This window comes from Camelus bactrianus, chromosome 22 (genome assembly GCF_048773025.1).
Source record: "Camelus bactrianus isolate YW-2024 breed Bactrian camel chromosome 22, ASM4877302v1, whole genome shotgun sequence".
NCBI classification, from domain to species: Eukaryota; Metazoa; Chordata; class Mammalia; order Artiodactyla; family Camelidae; genus Camelus; species Camelus bactrianus.
This window is the reverse complement of record NC_133560.1, coordinates 30,574,911-30,599,183: the sequence shown is the minus strand read 5'-3', so window position 1 is coordinate 30,599,183 and position 24,273 is coordinate 30,574,911. Positions and strand designations below refer to the sequence as shown.

General features: G+C 62.3%; 2 protein-coding genes across 5 annotated transcripts in view; one reads left to right on the top strand and one right to left on the bottom strand.

The window, feature by feature from the left end:
• Positions 1-140: 140 nt before the first annotated feature.
• IZUMO4 (IZUMO family member 4) lies at positions 141-2,951 on the top strand. 3 transcript variants are annotated; one of them, XR_012501691.1, is made up of 10 exons: positions 148-490; positions 576-656; positions 749-820; positions 1,201-1,227; positions 1,319-1,394; positions 1,555-1,602; positions 1,683-1,697; positions 2,025-2,042; positions 2,179-2,275; positions 2,622-2,951. XR_012501691.1 is itself a non-coding variant. In XM_074351226.1 (10 exons), the coding sequence occupies exons 1-10, from the start codon at positions 205-207 to the stop codon at positions 2,710-2,712; spliced, it is 729 nt and encodes a 242-aa protein (XP_074207327.1). In that variant the 5' UTR covers positions 149-204; the 3' UTR covers positions 2,713-2,951. The 3 variants fall into 3 exon arrangements, 2 of the variants coding, with proteins under 2 accessions (XP_074207328.1, XP_074207327.1); XM_074351226.1 differs by having other exon boundaries at positions 149-490; positions 2,261-2,275; XM_074351227.1 differs by lacking the exon at positions 1,201-1,227 and having other exon boundaries at positions 141-490; positions 2,261-2,275.
• Positions 2,952-4,928: 1,977 nt separating this feature from the next.
• The window catches only part of AP3D1 (adaptor related protein complex 3 subunit delta 1), a 34,408-nt gene continuing 15,063 nt past the window's right edge, over positions 4,929-24,273 (bottom strand). The window contains exons 5-32 of one of the 2 annotated variants that reach the window (XM_074351224.1): positions 23,834-23,941; positions 22,264-22,393; positions 21,566-21,705; positions 21,376-21,449; positions 20,142-20,191; positions 18,883-18,932; positions 18,424-18,472; positions 17,511-17,656; positions 17,287-17,435; positions 16,909-17,139; positions 16,206-16,437; positions 15,216-15,361; positions 14,687-14,828; positions 14,110-14,181; positions 13,431-13,506; positions 12,911-13,110; positions 12,486-12,559; positions 12,175-12,352; positions 11,803-11,859; positions 11,128-11,232; positions 10,126-10,269; positions 9,871-9,918; positions 9,391-9,580; positions 9,211-9,299; positions 9,025-9,110; positions 8,369-8,490; positions 8,184-8,263; positions 4,929-5,140 (exon numbers count right to left, since the gene is read on the bottom strand). In XM_074351224.1, the coding sequence (XP_074207325.1) occupies positions 5,045-5,140; positions 8,184-8,263; positions 8,369-8,490; positions 9,025-9,110; positions 9,211-9,299; positions 9,391-9,580; positions 9,871-9,918; positions 10,126-10,269; positions 11,128-11,232; positions 11,803-11,859; positions 12,175-12,352; positions 12,486-12,559; positions 12,911-13,110; positions 13,431-13,506; positions 14,110-14,181; positions 14,687-14,828; positions 15,216-15,361; positions 16,206-16,437; positions 16,909-17,139; positions 17,287-17,435; positions 17,511-17,656; positions 18,424-18,472; positions 18,883-18,932; positions 20,142-20,191; positions 21,376-21,449; positions 21,566-21,705; positions 22,264-22,393; positions 23,834-23,941 (3,264 nt within the window). In that variant the 3' untranslated portion in view covers positions 4,929-5,044. The remainder of the gene's footprint in view (positions 5,141-8,183; positions 8,264-8,368; positions 8,491-9,024; positions 9,111-9,210; positions 9,300-9,390; positions 9,581-9,870; positions 9,919-10,125; positions 10,270-11,127; positions 11,233-11,802; positions 11,860-12,174; positions 12,353-12,485; positions 12,560-12,910; positions 13,111-13,430; positions 13,507-14,109; positions 14,182-14,686; positions 14,829-15,215; positions 15,362-16,205; positions 16,438-16,908; positions 17,140-17,286; positions 17,436-17,510; positions 17,657-18,423; positions 18,473-18,882; positions 18,933-20,141; positions 20,192-21,375; positions 21,450-21,565; positions 21,706-22,263; positions 22,394-23,833; positions 23,942-24,273) is intronic. The other variant, XM_074351225.1, reaches the window with a different exon arrangement.

The window sequence follows — 24,273 nt, the reverse complement described above, 5'->3', positions numbered from 1 at the left end:
GAGGCCTCCCCGGAAGCGGAGGAGCTTGTACGGGAGGTGGTCGCGGGCGAGGAGCGCAGGCGGGGGCGGGGCTAACAGAGGGGTGGAACCTTATCTGGGAGTGGTGGTTCGTGGGCGGGGCCTGGGAGAGCGCCTTCAGTTGTCCGTTGCGGAGGCGGGGCCTACGTCGGGGGCGGGGCGCGAGCGCGGCCCAGGAGGGCGCCGATGGCGGGTGCGCGGCGGGGGGCGTGGCGCGGGAGGCGCCGTCGGTTGGCCGGCGGCGGGCAGGGGCGGGCCATGGCCCTGCTGCTGTACCTGGGACTGACAGCGGCGCTGGCCCGCGGCTGCTTGCACTGCCACGGCAACTTCTCGGAGAAGTTCTCCTTCTACCGCCATCACGTGAACCTCAAGTCTTGGTGGGTGGGCGACATCCCCGTGTCGGGCTCGCTGCTCACCGACTGGAGTCAGGACACAATGAAGGAGCTGCACCTGGCCATCCCCGCGGAGATCAGTGAGTGCCGGGGCCCCGTCTGGGCGCGCCCCTGGCCCAGCCAGATCCAGGACCGCGCCGCTCACACGCCTCCTCCCGTCCCCAGCCAGGGAGAAGCTGAACCAAGTGGCAAATGCCGTGTACAAGAAGATGGATCAGCTGTACCAGGGGAAGATGTATTTCCCGGGTAAGGGGGCGGCCGTCACGTGCGGGACACTGAGGCAGAGCTCACCCGCCCTGTCTGAGGCTGACCTCTCTTCTGCCTCCCTACCCCGTTAGGGTATTTCCCCAACGAGCTGCGAGCTATCTTCCGGGAGCAGGTGCACCTCATCCAGAATGCCATCATCGAAAGTGAGCAATTGAGGGCTGGGGGATGGAGAGTGCTGCCCAGGGCCTGAGGACCCAGGGCCACCGGAGTATGTGTCTCCTTCCAGGCTGGGGGTCCCAGGGCCAGGGTATGGCTAGGGCTGGAGTAATATGAAGAGGGCATCTGGCTTGTTGCAGCTGGATGTCAGAACTCAGGACAGAAAGAAGGGATGACACCTTGGGGAAGGGACCTTTTCATCCCGTGGATACCAAGGGGGCACCTTGAGGGATAAATCCCACCCTCCCCAGCCACCTCCCCCCACTGGTCCCTGGAGGCCCTGAGCCGTGGGTGGCCTGGGTGGGCTAGAGCAGGGGACAGGATAGGCCTACTAAGAAGGCGCCATCTGTGCTCTGGTCCCCCACAGGCTACATCAACTGTCAGCGTCACTGTGGTGGGTGAGCCTCTGTTCGGGTTGTGAGGTGCAGCTCGCAGCCCTGGGGCCCAGAGGGTAAGAGCCTGCTGCCGCCTCTGCTGTGTTGCAGGCGTCTTCCAGTATGAGACCATCGCCTGCACCAACTGCACAGACTCGCACGTCATCTGCTTTGGCTACAACTGCGAGTAGGGCTCAGGCGCAGGCAGATGTCTGTGCTGGGGGCCCCTGCCATGGGTTCCGAGACTCTCCATGGAGAGGCCCTCATCACCTGGGTGGGTGGATGGAAGCCCCCCAGCTGGACCCTGAACGTGGGCCATGCCCCCTCCACGTCCCGTGTTCCCGCAGGTCACCTGTGCAGTGGGAGACCGCAGTGCAGGGCCTCCTCCAGTACATGTGAGTTAGGGCAGCTGGGTTCTCGGAGGGGAGCCCCATCGAGGCCGCTTGGCCCGACTCCAAACGTGCTGTCATTGTAGGAATATGTGGCACAAGTAAGTTCCCCCTCCCCAAACCCAGCATGAGTTTTACGAGGCAGTGCGCGCTCGCACCCACAAGGGTGAGTATGGGCCAGGAGTCCTTGGGAGGGTCGCAGCCTCTTCCTCCGACAGTCTCTGAGTTCAGCCGGCACAAGGGGGCACATCCTGGTTAAAGGGACCCCACAGCCTGGTCCTAGCCCTCTCCCAGGTGGGTGGCAGGGCGGTGGTCAGAGCTGGGGAGGCCCCCGTGGTGCATGTGCACCTCCACAGAGAGGCCTGAGGCCACGGGCACAGCTCATTCCCAAAGCTTGGAGGTAACCGGGGCCCTGTCATGTCTTTCAGACAGGACACCAACACGAGGTAAGGTCCCCAGGCCCGTGCCCCTGGAGGGGAGGGCAGGGTGGTGTGGGGTTGTCTGGGCCAGTGGGGTTGGGCAGGGGTGCTGGACGGGGTGGGGCCGCCAGGCAGGGCTCTCTCTGCACCTGGAATCGTGCAGACATGGCCTCTGCCACCACACCCGTGCCATCACCTCACGATAAACACGAGCCCCCCCTCCTCCTCCCGGCCTGGATGCGAAGAACCACTCCAGCATTGTGAGTGATCCGCGGCGTGGGGCTGCGGGGGGCCGCGGGGGGCCGGGCGGGCCCTGGGGCAGAAGCTGTGCCCAAGCCAGAGACTAAAACCCCGACTACAGCCAATTTACAGCCGGACCCCCCCACTGCCTTTTGCAGCGCCGGTGGTGAGAGCGTTGGGTGTAACCCTAATGCTGTCTTGAGGGTGTGAGCACGGGCAGGGCCCCCACAGGTGGCTTCGAGGGTCCGCCTGCGGCCCTGTCTCATGCCCCAGCTGGGAAGAGGGGCCCAGGCCCCCAGCAAAGACCCCCCCGGGGAGGGCAAGGTTGGGGAGAAGAAGGACTGGGGCACTCATATCTCCCTGCAGCCTGGTATCACCAAGCTTCATGTGTCTGGGGCGCCCGCATCTGGCCAACCTGACTCTGGAGAAGGCCTCCGAGTGCCTGATGCAGCACTGAGGGCCCGGGGCCAGCCAGACCTGCCCCAGCCGCGGGCAGGACCAGGACCCTGCCAGACCGTCTCAGCCTGACCCTGTGGAGCAGGCCTGCTGCTGCCTTGGGTGCCCCACGTGCCAGGAGCCCTGGCCGGGGCAGGGGGAGGATAAGAAGAGGCACGGGTTTGTATATAGTACAGAGCCGGCGCTGGGCACGATCCCAGCTGTTTTGATGGAATGATTAAACATCCTTGACCTTTCTCACTGCGGCGGCAGTCCTTCTTGGGGGCTGGGGCCCCAGGCCAGGTGCGTCCAGGGTTGTGGCTGCAGGGCGTTCCACGCTGACAATTCATACCTGGGCAGGTGTGCAGGGAAACCAGCCTTGAGAACAAGTGGCTCTTCTGATGACTCAGTGAATCTGTCTGGTGATAACCAGGGCCAGCTTTGGGCACGGCGGGGCTCCTGTCACACCAGGCTGCCCTGGCTGAGGCTCAGGAACTGCTGACCCACTGCTTAGCTTCTGGAGAACATCTGACATGGGTGATGAGGGAGACAGGCCCAAGCCAGCTGGATACAGGGATGAACCCTGTTCAGGAGATGGGAGGGAGGCCTAGGGGTGAAGGGACTGCCAGAGGTACCTCCTGGGCCTGCAGATGCTGCCACGAGCCCAGCTGTTTCCCGGCTTCCAGATGGCAGCTGAGCCCTCCTCTCGCTCCCCGTCCACGGGCGTCTTCCCGCTGAGGTGGGTCTCACACCACACTGGCCTCTGCTCACACAGGAATGTGGGTCAGGGCAGGGAAACGGGGAGCAGGAGACCCGGGAGGGACGTTCTGATGCCCCAGGACACGAGCCGGGTCCCACGTGCCGGAGCAGGCCGGGCTGATGACCGGGTGGGGGCACCCAAGGCCGCTCTGCCCACTCAGTGCGGAGGGGGTTTCGGTGCAGGGCTCCTCACCTGCCCACGTTTTAGGATTCAGATTGGAGTTGATTCAGGTTCTCCACCTGTTGGCACAACCCCTTTCCACAATGTGTCCATGAAGCCACCAGAAACTTGCGGAGTTAAAATGACAGCAGGGCCTTCTTTCCAGGCCGCGCTCCCGCTGCTCACCTCATACACCCCTTACCAGAGGGGTTCCCAGCCCAGGGGCCTGGACGGCGTGTGACGACCACGTCATCTCCCGAGGGGACAAGGGTGCACGGCAGGAGGGGGTGGGGCTCCCCAGCATGCTGCAACCTCCATGAGGGTGCCCGGTAGCCCTCTGACCCCAAGCAGTTCGGGGACAGTCCAGAGGCCTGGCTGGGTGACGTCCCCCTCGTACTGTGTGACAACTGCCCCAGTCGGGGGCACACACAGGCATGGGAAAAAGACCCACCAGGCGGCCATCTGTTTTGCAGATTTATTTGATCATCTTGACACAAAATCATTCCAGCAGCGTGATATGTCTCTCCTTTATACGGGAATGTCGATAGCAAATAAATTCTTATATAACACATCATACAATTTCGAGATTCTAGAATCACTGCACAGGATTCTGCAATAGATTACTCTACATGCTAAAGTGACAGTTTTCATCAAAAGGAAGTTAAAACGTCATTGAGGACCATCATCTCTGAGGGAAGTTCAGTCTCCCTGCCCGAAAAGCACATTTCAGGGGCCCAGCTGCCCCGAGACACACGTTTCGCCGTCGAGGCCGAAAAGCCTGGGATAGGACCCTTCCACACGAGTGGGCAGGACGCAGGGACAAGACTGCAGAGCATCCAGCGACCAGAGGAGGGGGTGGGAACTGTGGTGCTCTACCACTCACCCCAACACCCCGCCTGGGCCACAAAAGCCACCGGGGCCATCCCCACTGCACGGGGATCCCCACCTGCACAGACGGACACGGTGGGGGAACAACAGACAGCAGCCTACAGGGCCTCTCCCACCGTGCATCCTGGGGGGACCTGACCTTCAGTGTGAGGCGTGAAGGGAGTGTCTCCCTGGTGAGCAGCTGGCCCCCTCTTCACCCCCAGTTGCCACCGGGGAGGGGGTCTGGGGACTTGTGGGACCCGGACGACTTGACAGCAGCCGGACAGGCCGCCCCGCCGGTCCCTGCCAGGTTCCGGCCTAGGCAGTGGTCACCTCGCCCGTCCGGCAGCCCCTGCTGGTTTGGGGACTGGTATGGGGCTTCTCGCCAGAAGTGGAGAGAGTCAAGGTGAAAGGACGAGAGGATAAATCAACGCAACCCAGACCTCGGTGTCTACACAGTGGATGACAGTGGACTTCAATTACCTCCAGGCCAGTGCAGCCTGGGGACAGAGCAGCCACCCAGCACGTGGTGCCGCCTCCCATGAGCCCTCCGCGGCGGCCCTGGCGCTCAGCACTGGGCCAGGGTCCCCTTCATCTCCTCCAACAAGTTGCTCAGCAGCGTCGCGTCGTTGCACTTCCCATCGACCGACACAGACTTCTCGCCCTGAAAAAGGGGGGTGGCGACCAGGATGCTGAGGCTGTGTGAAGGTGGGGCCTGGTGCTCGCGTGCACCGGCAATGTTTCAAAATGCTCCCCTGTACGCTGGTGCTCCGATCCCCTTTAAAAGGGTTCCCAGGAAAGATGGAGCAGATACGGTGCCCGTGTCTCCCCCAGAGGCAGCTACACAACCTGGGCAGAGGCCAGAACCAGAGGGACCAGAATGCGGGCTCCGGGAGAGAGTGGCAGAGCAAGTGACGGAAGCCCCCCGACCTGGACGGGAAGCTGGGGCCAGGCCAGGGAAGCCCCCGGTCCTTCCGCAACCAGTGTACCCAAGACGCAGGGAACACACAGCCCTGCCCAGCCCGGCCCCAGGCGCACGTGTGAGGCAGCTCTGGGATGAAGGCCGTGAGAATGGCTGGACACCAGACCCCAAGTCCTGCAGCTGGAACCTACGTATCCACCGTCCCCACCAGCTCTCAAGAAGACCCAGAGTCTCGTCTATTCAGAATGTAGGACACAGTCCAAAGTCATCTGGCACACCAAGGCCAGGGATACCTCAGCTCGACAGACACCCGAGATGAGGCGGATGTCAGAGCCACCTGACAAGCTTTCGAGCACTACTACAGGCCTCTCCAATTAGCAATCACAAGCACTCTAGAAGCAAACAGAAAAACAGCATTTCAGCAAAGAAATGTAAGGACAAAAAAACCCAAATGGAACCTTTAGGTTGGAATACGCAGCCAGAACTAGAAGCCCACGGGGTGGGCTTGGGAGCAGGACAGATGCGGCAGGAGGCAGTGAGCCGGGCAGGGCGGCGGGAGCGACCCGGTCCGGACAGATGGCAGAAGGGGCCGGGCTGCGGCCGGGCAGCCGGGTGCGCGAGGCTTGCAGCCCACAGGGCAAGAACGTGCTTCAGTAGCAGCCGAAACTTCCCAGGGTTCGCACACAACGTACGCGCACAGACTCAGTACGTTCAGCAGGCTCCAAACAGCCACGATGAACCCAAGGACGTCAACGCCCAGACACGTCACAGACGGCCGGAGACCCAAGACAAGGGTCTGCAGCGCCAGAGGGAAGCGGGGCGCTCCCCAGAGAGGAAGCATGATTCCCGTCGGAAACCACAGGTATCAAAAGGCAACGGCTTATTTTTAAGATACTGAGTGAAAAGACTGGCGAAGCCAGAATTCTAGACCCAGCAAAAGTAGCCTTGAGAAAGACTGAAATAAATCATCAGATGAAGGAAAACTAAGAGTTCCTAGCCAACAAGTATGATCTAGAAAGCTCTTTAGACAGAAGGGAAACGAGCCACAAGAAAACGTGGGACATGGGGAGTGGAGGGGCAAGGGAACGCGGCCATGTGGTGAGCGCAGCGGGCCCCACCCCGAGCTCCTGGGGGCCCGCATGCCCCCTGCGGCCTGCGGGCCTGCACTGTCGGTGCGGGCAACATGTTACGGCAACTCACATGGGGAGGGGCAAGAGGCTGACACAGTGCGAGGTCTGTTTGTTCTCCCCCGAGTTCCAAGCAGACTGGAAACTAAGTGCGTAATGGAACCCCGAGAGCCCGTCACCCCCCATCAGACACAAGAAGACAGGACTGCACAGCAGACACGAGGCACGGGGCACTGGTGGCGCTCGCACGCGCCACAGGAGGCAGGAGGGCGAAGAGGCCTGAGAACCAGAAGGACAAGCAGATACACTGGGAGACAGAGCCAGACACAGGAGTGATGCTTTCAGTACAAACGGCGTGAACACAGCAGCAGGAAGGCAGAGGCTGACGGGATGGATGAGGACACATGGCCCGCACTCCATGGCGTCCACAGGAGCTCTCCCCAGAGGAAGGATAAAGGCAGATGCACGGTAAAGAGTACCGTGTGAGCGCCAACCACAGAAAAGCAGAAGTGGCTGGGCCGATACCACACTGGATTTCGCAGCAAAGGACGCAGCCCGGGACGGAGAGAACACACATACTGGTGAGACGCCTCAAGTGCCAAGATCCCACAACTCTCGCGGTCCGCACAGCCAACAGCAGAGCTCCCCACGCGGAGCGAAGCCTGAGGAAGTGAAAGGAAAGACCGGCTGGCGACATGGGCTCACGCACCTGGCTCGCTCGCTGAGGGCCGGCAGAGGGGAACCTGCAGGCGCGCAGAAGAATCGAAAACGCCATCGCCCAGGGGGACCTAGGTGGCGTGCACCCAACATTCTAGGTGCCAGAAATCAGTGCCAGAAAAGCAACAGGAAACTCTCCAAGTGCTTGGAAATTTGCGTGCTTCTAATTAACCCATGGGTCAAAGAGGAAGCCGTGATAGACATTAGAAAATATTCTGAACTGTATAGAAATGGAAACAAAACAAAAACTTGTGGGGTTCAGCTAAAGCAGCACTCAGAGGGAAGCCTATAACACTAAACGCTTGGAGACAGGTCTCTTGGAAAGGTCTAAGCTTTTGCCTTAAGGAACTCACAAGAGAGCAAAATAAACCTGAGCAGGCAGAAGGAAAGAGATGTGCAACAGAATGCAATCAAATTTTATTGTTTGAAAAACAGTAACTTAAAAAAAAAGTTAGTTTTTAAACTGATCTTTCAAAAGATCAACAAAACAGGTAAGCCTCCCAGCCGAGACAACCAAGGAAAACGGGAGAAGACACTGACTGCCAACGTGAGGGATGAGGCGGGCTGCCGCACTCGTCCCCTGGACACTGAAGGACACGGACTGGACGGACGGCTCGACCCACGTCCACAGCCTGGGGGACACGCACCAATTCTCTGAAAACCACAAACTACCGAAAGTCACCCCAGAAAAAAACAGATGAATCAAAGAGTCTTACAACTATTTAGGAAAGAAACTGAACTTGCAGATATAAAGCTTTCAAAAACCAGACCCAGATAATTTTCTTGGTGATTCCTCGTAAAGTCCAAGAAAGACACTAACTACACGCAGTCTTCTCCAGGAGACGCAGGAGGGGACGCTTCCCAGCTCAGCGGGTGAGGCCACTAGTGACCCAACATTCCTCAGGGACACAGGCGCAGAGGGAGGGGAGGGAGGGGCTCACCTTCTTCACCAGGAGGCAGACATGGTGGCCCTGGATGGAGCGGCTGTACATGGAGGCGCAGGAGTCCACTCGTTCCACAACTGTGACAGAGGGCAGGGGTGAGGCAGGCCACCTGGGGGCAGGGGTGGGGGCAAGCCACTCAATGGGAAAGCTAGGCCATCCACTAGCCACGTCCAATCCCTTACCAGAAAAATGGTGATGGAAACAGATCTTTGCCAGAAGGTTCTGGAACGACATGCTGATGCCGTCAACTTTGATGGAGCTCATGCTCAGGTCCCCAGACTCCAGCAACTTGGCGAAGGCATCACTGTGGGAAGGACACAAGACAGGGAGGGTGATGACGGGGGGTGCCAAGCATCAACGCACACAGAGACCCCAGCCCCAGGGTTGGGACCCCCTTTATGTGCTGGTGGCTCAGGGTTTCAAAGGGTCTCATAAGAAGTCAAGAACTGAACTGTCCCCAAAACTCCTATGTTGAAGCCCTGACCCCCAGGACGTCAGATTGGGACTGTATTTGGAGACAGAGCCCTAATCCAGCAGGACCGAGGTCCCGATCAGGCAGATGTGCACAAAGGGACGGTCCTGTGAGGACACAGGGAGAGGGTGGCTGTCTGCAGGCCAGAGAGGCCTCAGAAGGACCCAGCCCTGGCGACACTTTGGTCTCAGACGCCCAGCCTCCAGCACTGAAGGGGACCAATGCTTGCTGTCTGAGCCCAAGCCAACCAGCCCAGCAGATGGGCTGGGCTTTCTGCGCCGACCACGCGCCGGCCACCTAGCACTGCGTGCCTGTTCATGCCTCGGGTCAGAGGAGAGACACAGGGGCAGGCGGACGGCGGCGCACCTGTAGCAGGGCGTGGTGATCAAGTATGAGGTGCAGGGGAAGTGAAGCTTGAAGTCCAGCTTCTCGTGGGTGGAGCCTTCATCGTTCTGTCGGGAGGGGGCACAGGTGAGGGGCGCGCCAGGCCTCGGGCCTGGGCACACAGCCAGCCCTCAGCGCCCGGCCCTGGGTCTGGGGCCCTCCCCGTACCTTGGCGATGAAGGACAGGGTGCCCTTGAGCTTCTGCGCCATAACGATGCTCTGAATGGTGAACACAAACTGGGCTTCGTTGGAGATGCCTGGTGAAGGAGGAGAAGGGGCCTGAGAAGCAGCGAGGGGCAGGCAGGGGGCGGGGGCAGCGTGTGGCCAGGCAGCCGAGGCAGCACTCACCAGGCGGCAGCTGGAAAGGCACAGGGACGCCGTCGTGGACAGAGGAGCCCTCTGGCCGGGCCAGCCGGGCGTTGAGTGAGTCCAGCACGTTAAGCTCCATGCTCTTGAGGAAGCTGCTGCTCTGGTTCTCCAGGACCATGGACACTGTGACCCGGCTGTCCTCCTGAAGGCTGCCCTGGACGTCGTATGTCTGCACACAGAAGGCTGGGGTTGGTGGTGCAGGGGGCGCCAACCACAGACCTCTGTGCGCTGGACGAGAGGCCCGAGGGCAGGTGAGCAACATCCAGTCTCCTGGTGCAGACCCAGGGGACAGCGGTCTGATTCCTCCCACGAGGAACCTGAGCTCCAGACTCCTCTGCAGCTTCCGGCTGTACCGGGGCTGAATGCAGCGAGTAGGCCGAGCCTCTAACCCCCGCACAGCCAGAGAAAGGACCCTGAGCCTTCCCCAGCCCCTCCCTCTGAGACACCCGGGTCACTCACCATTTTAATGTAAGAATTTTCAGCCAGAAGGCAGTAGCTGGACATGGGCTAGGAACAAAAGGGAAACGTTTCAGTTTCGGGTAGCAGGGACCCGAGGGTGACGCCCGCTTACAGGACGAGGCCTGCTGTGAGCTGCCGAGTGCTCCGGGTGGAACACCAGGACCTCGGGGATGTCAGCCCGGTAGGCGGGCCAGACTGCAGGCGGGGCGCGGCCCTGCCGCCCGGCCCAGGCTCCGGCGTGGGCAGCACCCTCACCGGGAGAGGCTCCTCGTCCAGCGCGCCGTTCTCCACGGGCTCGGCAGCCCCTTCCCTCGATGCCTTCTTCCTGGATTTCTTCTTGTCTTTGGGCCTCTCCTCTTTGTCCTTCTTATGTTTCTTCTTCTTATGCTTGGAAGGTTTCTGAAATAGGAAGAGGCTCAAGTCAACGCCACACGTCCCAACGAGCGCTGCACGGCCACACTCCCACCTCGAGACATGGGACCGAGTGTGCCCAGCTACGGGGCACACGTGCCAGGGTGAGCGGGCCAGCAGTCCCCGGGAGCTCACTGCTCCACCAGACGGTCCCTGCTGACTGCGGCCAAAGCACACAAGGGAAACCAGGAGAACTGAGACCGGACGGCCCGGCAACCACAAAACTTCTCAGCGTCCACTCAGGCCGACCAAGCACACACGTGCACATAACTCACGTGCTAAGCATGATTCACGGAGGCCAAAGTGTGGCAGCAGTGCAACACCCACAAACACCACATGTCCCTCCACACGCGCGAGCATCACTCAGCCGTGACCAGGAGAGCAGCCCTGACACCCGCCACCACAGGGACGGACCCTGAGAGCGCGGTGCTCAGTGAGAGAAGCAGACACAGAAGGACACGCAGTGTGTGAGTCCATGGATGTGAGACGTCCAGAACAGGCCAGTCCCCAGACACAGGGAGGGGGTTCCTGGTTGTCAGGGGCTGGGGGGGGACGGGACAGGGGTGATTGCTGATGGGATGGGGTTCTCTTTTGGGGCATGGAATGTTCTGGAACTAGAGATGATGGTGACCCCACTCTGTGAATGTACCACATACACATCAGCGAATGGCTTACTTTGAAGAGGTGAACGTCACAGCGTAAGAGTCACAAAGCCGCAGAAACCAGCGCACCACGAGCACAGCCACGAGACCCCCCGTCAGAAGTGCTCAGCACACCCGACGTTGGGATGCGGGCAGCGGGTAGGCACCTCCCCCAAACCTGGCTCTCCGCGCATGGCGCCCCCACCTTCTCTGGGTCCTGTTCCCCCTCATCAGCAGCCTGCTCCTCTCCCTGGGGCTCCTCGCGCTCCTCCTCAGGGGCAGTGACCGAGGCCTTCACCCCGGGCTCTTCCTGCAGGGAGCCAGGTCAGGGGCTGGAAGGGCAGCTGGAGCCCAGACGAGGAGACCCGCCCTCGTTCCAGGGACGCCCCTCAGGGACAAGCCTCCCTTGCTCCAACAAGCGTGTTGTAGCCCGTGGGCACGACTCCCAGCAAGTGAGATTGGCCAGTAGAGGGGAAAGGGGCCTGACCTAAGACCGGCTGGCACTGACTGCGGTCCCGGCACCAGACCCCAGAGCCACCAGACTCTGGCCACTAACACGAAGTGGCTGCTCAGGGTTGCTGCCCGGCTCTGGGGGACCAGGCTGTGCCGAGGGCCGGCCATGCAGCCAGTGCCTGGGTGAGACCTAGGGCACAGGACCAAGCTGGCCCAAACCTGGCTCGTCTTGCCAGGGTCCCCCCACATCCTTCTAGTGCGGGGGCTCAGGAGACTGGAAGGGCTGTAGACGATGGAAGGGAAGGCGCAGGGCCAGTGGGGAACCGAGGGGGCGGCCCTGATGCCTTCGAGAAGCAGCCCTTCACAGCTGGGAAACATGCCCAGCCAAGGAGCACTGGGGTCAGCGCAGGCTGCTGCAGGCTCTTACCGGGGCCGGGGCAGCAGCAGGTGGCGTGGTGGACAGCCAGAAGTCTAGGTCCTCACCCTGAAACCACAGGAATCGGGGCTTTTGGCCAGAGCAGCAGGACAGGCCCTGCCAGGAGCAGACACTGCAGCTCTGCCAAGTGTGCAGGCAGCCGGCGGCGTCTCCAGCGCTGGGAGGAAGCAGCAGCCCTGCCGGTACCAGGCCACCAGGTGGACTCACGCTGCTACGTGGCGAAGGGACACGACCAACGCGTGGCACTTCTGTTAAGGCCCTTCCCCCTCACGTGTGTAACAGGCCGCGACGCAGGAGGCGGCCCCAGCAGCCCCGGCCGGCAGTGCCCGGGAGCTGTGGACAGCCTGCCCGCCGCCCACTCACCTTCCCCGCCGCCTCCTTCTTCCCCCTCCCCCGCTCCTTCTCCTTGTGCTTCTTCTCCTTCTTTTTGGGTTTCTTGCTCTTCTTTTCCACGATGGGGACGTCCTCTTTCTCAGGGGACTTGGAGGTCTCGGCGTTTCTGTGTTTCTGGACGGGCAGCTTCTCGCTGTCAGCTAGGGGCCTGGCAGGGGGCAGGGGCGGGTCAGGAGGAGCATCCTGGGACGGGGCCTGGAGGGAGCCCCTCTGCCCCGCCACAGGCCACGCTGCGCAGTAAACAGGACAGAATGCAGGCTCCGGCTCAGCCCTGTGCTTACTTATCTAAGTCGATGTCCAGGGCCTTGTAGGGATCATTGGGGTCTTTGTCGTCCTCGTCGCTAGGCAGGGCGTTCTGCAGGACGAGAGAAACCCTGCGTCCAGTCCGACCCACACTGCCTGCGACCCTGCCCAGCCTTATGGGCCCGCAGAGCCCCGACTCCTTGCAAACGGACCACCAGATCCAGGAGGGCATCTGACCTGGGGCTGGGTGCTCGGCACAGGCAGTGAGGTCAGGACATGAGACGGAGTGGGAGTGGGGGGATACCGCTTACAGCCACAGGACAGAGCTGGCCCCAGACACAGAGGCAGCAGGGACCGGCAGGCCTCTGTGAAGACGGCCACAGAGCCAGGAAGCCAGTCCTCGTGGGGGTGGCCCCCTTCCTCGGTGGAGGGAGTCCTGGAACGCGCACAGGCAGCAGCTGACCTCCGGCATCTCCTCAGTGACGATGTCCACGCGCTGGGCTGGCGCGATGTCCTCGTCGCTCTCCGTGTGCAGCGAGCTGTGGCGCCGGGTGCCCCGCCTCTCCCGCTCTCTCTTCTTCTTCCTCTTCCTGTCCTTCTCTAGCCTCTGCTGGTGCCGCCGCTCCTCCTCCAGCTTCACGTACTGGTCCGACATGGGCATCCCTGCCACCGGGCGCACACCCCACGCTCAGCCCAGAGCCGCGACACATTCTGCCCACCAGCACCCCACAGCCCTGGAAGCCACGCTTGGGCCGAAGGGACATGTGGGCACCGTGCTCCAGGCCCCTGGATGTGGGCAGAGGCTTTCTGAAGGCAGTGGGGACGGTGTGGGTAGAACCTGGGGAAGCCGGGTGTGCATCCCTCCCTGCTCAGATGGGGAGGTGGGACGAGGTTCAGGGAAGAGCTGGAGCGCAGGCCTGAGGCTGCATCTGCACTGTGCCTGGGGCCCCGCCCCCTTGCCCTGGACTGGCGCACACACTTGCCTGGCACCTTCAGGGGCACCGAGAGGTCAATCTGCACCACGGGAATGTGGTCCACACCTGGCGTGTCCTGGTACCGCTGGAGAGGAAACACCAAGGTGCCCGTCACTAAGCAGGGTGGCCGGCACGGTGGGAAGTGCCGACGCCCCGGAGCAAGGAGTCACAACGGCGGGGCGGGGGTTGTCAGCCCAAACCAGCACAGGGCAGATGCGAGACTTCAATTGGATCCCATATCAATCATCTTTTTCCCAAGTGGGAAAAGTAGTGCAGGCTTGGAGCCCGGTGACGGCGCTCCAGCCCCCAGGACTGCTCAGCTCAGAAAAGCCAACACGCAGGTCTGGGCCTCAGAGAGCAGCACCTGCCACATGGAGCCACGTCTCCCCGGGAGCCCAGTGTGGTGATGGGGTCCGCTGGGCTCCCGTCGGTGGGGGGGGTGCGGAAGAAGGTGGTGGCGTCCCCATGTGTCCACTCCCTCCAGGCCAGGGTGCCACCTCTGCAGCTCCCCGACCCACAGGGAAGCCCACCCACGGGTGAGTGCAGGACTTGTGCCCCGGGTCTGGGCGTCGGGAAGCCCCTCTTGATACTACCTGTGGAACTGACCAGACAGCCCAGTGCTACCTGTGGACAGAGCGCAGATGTGGCCCTGGGGGAGCACCCCTCAAGGATGGGCGGCCGGGCTCACCTTCTGGGGGGACGGGGAGCTCTTGATGTAGAATGGGTTGTTGGCCTGCTCCTGCTTCCGGGCCTCCCTGCGCTGTGGGGTGGGGTTCAGCGAGCACATGAGCAGACACACAGAACACGGGCCCTCCACGCACCAAGCTCAGGTGGGGCGGGGGTCCCTCACTGTTTTCACCGTTGCCCTTGGACCCACAGAAGGCCGGCGCAGGGCAGGTGCAGGTGTGGAGACAGGCACGAGAACCCAGGAGGTCTGAGACGGGGGTTCAGAGAGGCCAGGTACTCTGGGACAAAGGACGGGCGTGGCTGGGCAGAAAGGCCCTGCGGGGACAGGGGTGGGGTTGCAGCATCTCTGCTTCTGTCCTCTGCAGAAGGAGGGCGGGGAGGAGGGGCAGGCAGGTGCTGTGTGTCGCAGGCATCACGGGCCCTGAGCTCGTGGTCAGGCCCCACAGCCCTCCCTGGGAAGCTCCTGGCTCAAGAAGCCAGTTCTCGTTTCAACCAAACCCAACCTGAGGTTGAAGGTCAACTCGGCACTGCCCGGAGGATAGCAGGACACTGAGCCCAGGCCCCCCACCAGTGCTCACCCGGGCCAGCTCCTGCTCGTCTGCCTCGGGCGGCCGCTGCTTGGCCGGTCGCTGCTCCTCGTCGTGGAAGATGGCCTTGGGTGCCTCGTCCTCAGACTCGCTGTCTGAAAGTGGCTCGTTGATCCAGGCATCCAGGTCCAGGCTGCAGGACACAGTGAGGTCACACGGCGGCTCCGGCCTGTGCGCCTGGACCTGGATGCTGCCGTCCCCTTGGAGACAAGGACATGAAGACTGGGCAGCTGCTTGAGATCATAGCGGGCAAGGCAGACTATGGACCGTGGGGTCTGGGCCTCTCCACGTTCTCACGCTGCCCCCAAGGTCTGCAGCGAAGACCTGTTTTCCTGGGGTGGCGTCAGAACCAGCAAGTGCCCCCTTGTACAGCCCACGCGAGGTGGCCTGTCCCGTTGCCAGGGGCTCAGGCCTCAGGGGGCCTCCCTCCAACCCTCTTGCTTCTCACACGGATGTCCTTCTGATCCCACTGGCCCTCATGTCCCCCTGGCTGTGTCCTCTGATGGGTCACACGGCTCACCCTTCGGGGACTGGAACCTTCTTCTGTGCCTTGGGAGCCACAGGGTTCAGCTCCCCAGCAAACAGGGCACTCACTTCTTCTGCCACCGGCATGTCCTTGGCCTGAAGCTTCTGGACGTGCTTGACCAGCTGTAAGATGCAGGATGCCTGCGGGGCCATGAGGCAGTCAAGGGGGAATCAGAGCACCAGCCCTGAAGGCCACTCAGCCACTGGGGGCATTGCTCAGACTGTGCAGACACCCCACTGCTCCTTGCCAAAGTGGCACCAGGAGGTTCCGTAAGGAGCCGCTGGCTGGGGCAGGCCCCAGCCAGGAAGAAACCAGCCCAGCTGCGACCTCCTTTACGAGGAAGACATAAAAACAGGCTCACGTGGAAGACGAGAGGTCAGGGGCAGAGGGAGCGCCGCCCCACATGACAATTGCCCCAAGGACCAGCAGTGCCTATTTCCAGGAGGCACCTGGGCTCCGCCAGAGCACGGCCCCCAGCCAGCAGGCAGGCTCAAGTCAACACTTGCCTGAGACAGCAGGGGAGCCCAGGCCACTGAGTGCTGGCGAGGGGTGGGGGTCTGGGTAGTTGAAGACCCCCCATCACAGAGGGCACAAAGAGCAGGATGCCAAGCCACCAATGCCAATGTTAACACCTCAAGTTCCCCACAATCAGTTTTCCGCCACCACCCGTCCAGTGCCCTCCGGACACCTGTCACCTCTGACACTTCCTGCTCTGGGCAATGGATCCCGGAGTCAGGCCAATCACGAACTCCGATAGGGTCTTCCATCTGCTCACTGTCTCCTGCCTCTCCGCCCACTCACTAGATTCCACCCGCAGACGACCACCCAGGGCCTCCCTGGGACACTGACTCCGAAACTGCCCACGCTCCAGGGCGGAGGCGCATTCACAAAAAAGCATTTGCTGAGCTGCTTCCTGGGAAGAGAAAAGCCAGCGCTCCGGGGGCTGACCGGCTCCCTGAGACATGCTGACGGGCCCATACTCACCCGCTCCTGGACCTCCAAGTCTGCACTCTGCACGAACTGGGGCAACCGCTCCACCAGGAGCTGGGTGGCCTCCTGGGCCGCCTGCGAGTCCCCGGCCTGCTCCTTCTGCTGCAGGATGGCCGCATACAGCTTGACCACATTCTGCACGTACACAGCCTGGATGTGGCCTGGCAGGGTGGTGACTCTGGGCCGCAACATGGCCTCCAGGGTCCGCTGGGGCTCCTGCAGGTGCCTGAGAAGGGGGGGGGGTGAGCACCTGTTCCAGGGTCTGCAGTGGTCACTGCGTCCCTCTCCCCCAGACCTCCCCTCCGCGCCAGGGGCTGAGGGAAGGGATCTGAGGAAAAAACACAACGGTCAGGAACAACTGGACAGGAAAAGTTGAGAAAAAAAGAGAAGAAAACCAAATTAACAGCATGAGTTTGGGAAGGAACAACCCGTGGCAGCAACATGCAAGGATGACAGGTCAGCTGGGAACAGACCCAACCGTCTGGGGGACAGAGGTGGGTCCAGGTCACACAGACTTCTCACTGGTTCTCGTGATAGAAAGCGTTCGTGGTGAGAGCAGCTTTGTCCCAAAAAGCAGGTGAGGGGGGAGGCACGGCCAGTTGGCATGGCAGCTGTTGGAGCGCGAGGCCCCAGGGCTGGGTCTGTGGGTACACCCCCCGCCCCCACCGGAGCAGGAGGCCCGCTGGTGCCCACTCACTCAGAGAACTCGCCGCAGATCCAGGCGGCTGCGTAGAGCACCTCGCAGATGCCGTTGCGCTGGGTGCTGCTGGCTACCAGGTGTGCACTGTCGAGCAGCGCGGACATCTGTGACACGGCGAACCTGCGGATGGCCTTCACGCGGATGGCCACGTCCAGCATCTGCGCGGCGATGAGGTGACCGTGGCGGGTGCCTTCCAGCCGAGTCAGCTCCACCAGGATGCTAATGTACCTGCGGGACAGAGGATATGAGGACACAGCGGGGCACCCGCCCCCCTCGCCCTTGCCAGGCTGGGCCACACCGCTTGAAGTTGGTGACGTGCTGGTAGTCCCCCTACTCCCCCCCCGGACCCCCCGCCCCCACCAGGCTGGGCCGCACCACTCGAAGTTGGTGATGTGCTGGTAGTTGGACTGGCTGCAGATGTCAATGATCTTCGTGAGCAGCTCATCGCGGTAGGCCGTGCCCTCGGCCTTGTCCACGTGCATCATCAGCTTCTTGACGATCTCCATTAAATTCTTCTTGGACACCTGGGGGCGGGGGCTGGTGAGGGAGGGGCTGGCTGGGCACGCGGGGGCCGCTGCGCCTGGGGGGAGGGCACGCACCATTCCGTACAGGAGGTCCAGGGCCCGCAGCCGGATGGACTCGTCCTTGTCGTCCAGGCACTGCAGGACGAGGTCCTTGTGGGCCTGCACAGACTTGGGATGCGTCCTCAGGATCTTGGACATGGCCAGTAGCCCCAGGTACTTTACTGCAGGGACAGGGGGCCACCATTAAACCTGGATGTGGCCAGGAGAGAGCGAGGCCTGCAGCCCCAGCCTGCTGCGCGGACCTGACCACCTGGGCACCGCTGGCACGTGTCTCTCGGGCACCAGATGCCACTGCCCACCTCGATCAGCCCCAAGGCACGATCATCTAAACCAGCAGCAGCTAGTGTGCTGCAGGCCCAGTCCAGCCACAGCCCGCCTTCTGTAAGGAGGTCTATGGGCGCGACACACCTGTCACCTACCCTGTGCGTACCAGGCGGCTTCTGCACTACAATGACAGAGACCGCAGCCCACAGAGCTTGTTAAGTAACTGAAAAGCAGTACCAGCAGCACCGTGCACCGCCCTGTCTGATAACCTCAGGGAGCCCAGAGCAGCCCCGTGGGAACGCCCCCTCTGCCTGCTGTGCCCCTCCCGGCCTGAGCACTCCCTTCACATCAGCCCCTCCCCCGGCTCCTCCCTGCAGCTGGGGCTCAAAGAGCAAGCTGGGGCCTTCCAAGGACCTCGGCTGGGTTCCCACCTCCCCGTGGCAATGGGCGCGTGGCCCAGTGCCTGAAGACCTTGCCAGCTGGACAGGGCCGAGCACAGGCTAAGACGCTAGCAGGAAGGAGCCCGTCACGCAGACCAAGGGCAGTTTTCACGGAGGAAGCTGTCGGTAAGCCTGGTACCCGCCTTCCGCCCAGGCAGGGAAGAGCCTGACTCATGGGAGCTGAGGCTGCAGGAACTGCAGGGCTCGGAGGGAGAAGGACTCACGGTTCTGGTCGGAGTCTTCTATTAGTATCCTTAGCTTCTGAACACAGAGCTGCCGAGTGGGGAGAACACTGGTCATGCCCTTTAAACCAGCGGTGGAGCCAGCCAGCCCGGGCCTGCCTCACACCCGTCCCCCGAGTCCCGAGGGCCCGGCGGTCAGTCGAGAGGGAGGCAAGGAGCACTGAGGCCAAAGAGGGGGCAGCCCCAGGTGCCTGGGCAGGGGAGAGGCTGGTGGAGCACCCACTACACAGAGAAGGGGTGCCCGTCCATGCTGAGTACAGAGAGCAGGCCGCCCGACATCGACGCAGACAGTGCCCACAGAAACGCGCCAGGGCTGCGGCGGGCGCCACGTGTCCACCCTTCAGACATGTGCTGCGGGGCCATGGTTGCACCCTCCCAGGGCTAAGGGTGGGCCAATATCTGTCAGAATTGGGCAGAGGGGAGCAGGGCCCACGGTCGTACCTGGATGCTGGCGCTGTGGTTGGGCATGCCGGAGGACAGGGAGATGAGCACTGGAACAGAGCAGTCAGTGAGGAGCGCGGCGCACACAGCCCGCACCCGTGTCCACCGGGGGCATTGCCTCTGGGCCCAGGGGAGGGACCCGAGCCGGAAACGCACTGGTGGGAACTGATTGTGAACAACGGGTTAATACAGCAGGTCTGACTGCTAGCCTGGGGAGGTGGGTGTCCAGAACCAGACCTGGGGCTCCCATCCCTATACTGCCTGTGCAGACATGGGGTCCAAATGGGCACCTCCTCTCCTCCTGGAGACTGGGGTCTCAGCCCTGCCAGGCAGAGGTGCCTGCATGACCGACCCCAGTGAGAAACCAGGCTGGGTCTCTGGGGCCAAGAGAGCAGAGCAGAGTCCCCAAGCACCAGGGGTCCTAGTCCAGGGTAGGTCCATGGGCCACAGCCCACTGAGGCCCAAGGGCCCCAAGGAGGACCAGCCCCGCCTCCTCTCCGCACGCCCACTCACTCCAGCCATCGCCAGGGCCATGAGTCACTCTGCCATGCCCCGGTCTGCCCCACGGACCTTTCTGGACACAGGGGCCGCCCCCAAGTCCCATGCTTGCCCTTTCCCTCCCTGCTCCTGTCGCTGACCCTCAGGGACGCTCGTGGCCCGCACAGCAGTCACGAGCATGGACCCCCGGCCAGTGTCATCTGCACTGCTGAACCTGACACTGCCTGTGGCCCTGCAAGGAGCATCCCAACAGTCCTGGGCAGGGACAGGCAGGCAGCAAGAAGCCGAACCCCTCAGGCTGCCAGTAACTCCCCGCGTCTACAAGAACCCGGGCTGCAGGGACACGCAACCCAGGCAGGCCAACTCCAACTAACGGCCTCTACGGAGACCTTCTGGGGAGCGCGTGCTGACTAAGACTCGCAAAGGCTCTCTGCTGTAGGTCTACACTTCAGACTTCATAGGGGAAGTGGAACAATGCCTGAGATCTGCTCTGAAATGCTCAAGAAGATGGGTCTTGCTGGTGGGTGTGGCAGACGCCAAGGCACAGGAAAAACGCTGGAGCCAGGGCCAGCTGGGGGCTTCCAAAGGGACTGCGGACAGGCTGGGCCACCGTGCGTCTCCCTGGAGGGAGTCAACGCCTGGCGCTTGTGGTGGGAAGGAGGTCGCGAAGCCTGACTCGGGGTGCTGGCCCCACACGGGGACCAGCACCCCCTGCTGGAGACAGCCGCCCGTTACAGAGTCAGGGAACCCTGGGCGCTCACCTGCGATGACTGTGTTCACGCACTCATACAGGAGGGACATGGCAGACGTGCTAGAGGAGGAAACAGAGGAAAGGGAAGACAAGGCCACCTGCCTCCTATCTCACCAAGACCCCTGGGGGCACCGCCTCGAGGAAAACGCAGTCGTCAGGGCAACTGAGCCGTGAAGCCTCCCACGGGAGGGCCACGCAGGTGATGCCCCTAGGCCTGGCCTGGTCAGCACGGCCATCAGAATCCCCCGAGGAACAGAAGCACCCCTCCTCACCCCCACTCCTCCTCACCCCCAAAGTCTGCCTGAATGCTCTGCCACTGCAGCCCACGCCCTAACCTCCCAATTCTCTGACAGCTGTGAAGAAAAGCCAAGTTCCCCACATGCCTCTACCACCCAGACCACCCCGCCTGGCTCCCCGGACGGGTCAGTCGGCCGTGGCTGTGTGCAGGCGAGCTGAACGCGGTGGTTGTGACCCACGCCAGCCCCCGGGGTCACCAAGGGGCAGCAGTGACACAGCCCAGGAAGACCAAGGGCGGGCACCAGGCCATCTACTCCAATCCAACGTTCTCTGGTGACAGTCCCGGGCCCACATCACCCAAACCCGAGGGTACGGACACAGTGAGCCCCAAGGAGCATGGGCCACCAGAGCCCATCCACGGGAACCACCACGGGGCCGACAGCTTCTTGTTGACGCTCTGAAAACCGCAGCTACATCCTAAGCCTGGTGACTGGTTCTTTGTTTAAAACCAACAACATCCTGAACCCAAACACCTGATATATATAATTATTTTTAATGTGGGACCCACTTGTGAGCCTGGACACTGAACCCCAGGGGATGGCAGGGCCCAGCCCATGGCCTGGGCCTCACCCGTAGCAGCCACAGCTCTAACATCCAACGCGGCCTCAAGGCCCCCAGGACCCCCAATGCCCAGAGGACCCCAGTCCAGGATTCCCTAGCACCCAATGCTTGGCCCCCAGGATTCAACCATAGGCACCCAAAGCAGCATGGACACTCCTAGAACACCCCAGAACTGGGGGGGCAGTGAGACACTTACAGCTCTTCAGTTAGACCCCTTGGGTCTACCAGGGAACCAGGGGCTGCGTGGGGCAGCTTTCTCCACCTTGTTGTAACTCTGCTGTTCGCAGAATGAAGGGGAGAGTCCGCCCAGACACACGGCCCCTCTGTGGCGGCAGCCCCCGTCCCTACCCTTGAGGCCACAGGGCCCCTGGGAACCGAGGGCCTACCTGTGGATCAGGTTGGTGAGAGGCTCAATCAACTTCTTGCCCAACCTTGGCTCCAAGGGGGTGAGAGCACCAAACTAGGGGACAAAAGATGCCAGGGTCACTGGAGCCTGGCCCCGTGTGCCACGCGCGCTCACAACAGCCCTGGAGCCCTCCGGGAGGCGGGGGGGGGGGGAACGAGCAGGTCACTTGCCAGCTTGATAATCTTAATGAGGACCCAGTTGTTGGTGGAGGAGGTCATGAGCTTGAAGAAGAGAGGGGCGAGGGAAAGGTAGTTCTTGGGGTTGCGTCTGGCCAGCTCGCAGATGACGTTGACAGCCGCCGACTGGACCCCTGAGAAGAAAGGGGCCTCCATCAGTGAGGGGGGCCCCCTCAGCAGGCTGCTAGCGCGTGTGTGGGGGCCCTGCCTGGGCCAGGGTGTGCCATGGCCTGTGGGCAGAGCTCAAACCCACCCGCTCGGGGTGTGTCCCCAGCAGGATCAAAGTGACTCTGGGCACAGCACACCCACCCGCAGAACGGCTCTGTTCGCCCCTGCCCACAGGAGGGCCCCACGGTGTGAGTGTACTGTCCGCTGAGGGCCTAGAGGCTACAACGCCCTGGCAGGAGCGGGCACACCCTGTACCCGGGTCTTGGTTTCCAAATCCTGAACCAACTAACAGAACCAGGGCTGCCTGGAGAAGCCGCGGGTCCCAGGGCTACTGGAAAGAAGGTGAATCCAGCATCTCGTGGTGGCAGATGGTAAAGAGGTGCCCTACTGGGGAGGTTCCAGGACAGGGTCCCGGAACCTTGTGCCCCTCAACTCCTCCCTTCAACACCCTCCACCAGGCCCTCACAGATGCGGCAGAGCCCCTCGGCCCTGCGTCTGCCCCTTGATGACTCAAATCAACAAACCAGGATCGGGGTCCTCTAGCTTCTCCTTCAGGCGGGGAAAGGCAGGGCGGAGCGACTCGGGGTACTTCAGGAACACCTTGTACATAATCAGCACCGCCTTCTTCCGGATGTAAGGCTTGGTGTGCGACATCTGCGGGGGCAGAGGGCCGTCAGTCTCCCTGACGAAGCCGCCACGCCCCACGCCTCCCCGCTCACCTCCAGCGCCTGGGACGACCCTCTCTCCAGCTCACTGGCTCCTGGCTCGGAGCCCAGCACGCACACCTACTCCACTGCCCCCTGAGCCCAGGATCACACAACAGAGTCTTGGCCGGGATCGAAACCTGCCTCCCAGTGTCTGTGACTCCAACCTGCCCTCCGGAGGCTGAGACCTGCCTCCTGGATGAACTGGGGCCCCTGAGCGACGGGAGGAAGGACAGAGACCCCAAATAGAAGGTCACAATGGAGACAGCCTCCAGCTCTTTGGCCTGCCAAGGCCTGTCCCCAGAGCCAGATGCTGAGGGGTGTCCCAGGCCCCCCTCGCCCAGGCCTCAGCACCCCCTGCACCCCAACCTGGGGCCCTGGAGCTCCTGACCGCCCTCGGGACTGTGCTCTGGCCAGGAGGGCCTCTCGTTGCCAGGAATGCACGCTGCCCACCTGGCAGGGCCCAGGGGAGCCCTGCCCCCACCCCAGGACCAGCACCAGCACGGTCTGAGCAGCTCACTGACACCCCGGAGGGCTCGGGGCGCTTTCACGCACGCGGGCCCACACACTGCCTGGTGGGGGCCTGACGGTGGGCAGCCCAGGAATACTGCAGGGATGAAGGCGCGGGGCCGCGGGTGGACAAAACCATCTACAACAGGCGGCGACTGGCTGTGGCCTGGGCCGCGCTGTGCTGGCCCTGATCTAGAAGCCAAGTGCATGAGTTTTCAAGACCACCAGCCAAGACCTGACCATCTGCACAGCAAACAGGCCACGTCCGGACAGAGCCCTCCCAAGGGGAACACACCTCCCTTCCACGCCACTGCTTTACTTAATGCGGCCAGACGGGGAGAGCCCTGGAGAACGCAGCGTGCAGTCGACCCACCAAGGTGAGGGCCGTGATTTCTAAGAGGATGTCCGTGTTTCAGAACAAGGTTCTGCACACCCCGGAGACCAGGGCTGGCTGGGGTTTTTGCCTTCCGGGTGGACTGAGCCATAAGAAGTCAAATTGTGCTCTGGTGAAAATAAAAGGCGCCCTGCCCTGGTCAAAGCAGGCAGGCGGGACCGCCCTGACCTGCCGGGACCGCTACCGCACCGCCACGACTCAGCAAAAACGTAGACGGCAAGTCACGTGCTCAGACTGGGTAACAGTCCCCGGCCAGACTCCGTCCCGCCCTCACAGGACCGGCTCAGGAGGTGAAGTAAGAATGCAGGGCCCACCAGGTGCCCGGAGAAGGTGAAGACGCGGTGCCCAGCTCGCCCGGGACCCAGGTCATTTCCGCATGCCCAAGGCTCTCTGTGTGATATCACCACTTCAGTTTTCCGGGTACCTGTGCGGCCCTGGCACGCTGGGGAGCAAAGGCCAAGGGGGCGGGCGCACTCACAGACTCACCAGTGTCATGATGTCGTTGGCCAAGTCTCTGGCAAGATCTGGGGTAACAAAACAGGACAGGCCAGTCAGCGCAACGCCAGTGTCGTACTGGCTGGGGCTGCTCAGGTCCTGGAAAGGGAGGGACAGGGTTAGAGGTGGGCGAGGAACGTACCTTGCTGGGTCCCACTGTGCCCGCCAGGCCTGCTCTGGGGTGGGAGACGGGCTAGGACGAGGACTCACAAGGAGCAGCCAGGCCCACGTGCCATCACAGAGAAAGCCTGGCACGGCCGTAAGGGGAGAGCCACACCCGCGTCCCAGGGGTGTGCTGTGCAGAGCCGGTGCCACCCACGGGCCCCAGGTGGCTCCACTGGAGGAGCCCTGGGCTGAGAAGGTATAGCCAGCCAGCCCCAAGAGCCCAATGGCACATGGCGGGGAGCCCCCAGAGTAGAACCCTGGAACCT

Bases quoted from the DNA above. Each gene is read 5' to 3' on its own strand.
- IZUMO4 (XM_074351226.1), top strand. From the start codon at position 205: ATGGCGGGTGCGCGGCGGGGGGCGTGGCGCGGGAGGCGCCGTCGGTTG. The intron at 1,228-1,318 runs GTGGGTGAGCCT...GCTGTGTTGCAG, and splicing joins CAACTGTCAGCGTCACTGTG to GCGTCTTCCAGTATGAGACC. The intron at 1,395-1,554 runs GTAGGGCTCAGG...GTGTTCCCGCAG, and splicing joins TGCTTTGGCTACAACTGCGA to GTCACCTGTGCAGTGGGAGA.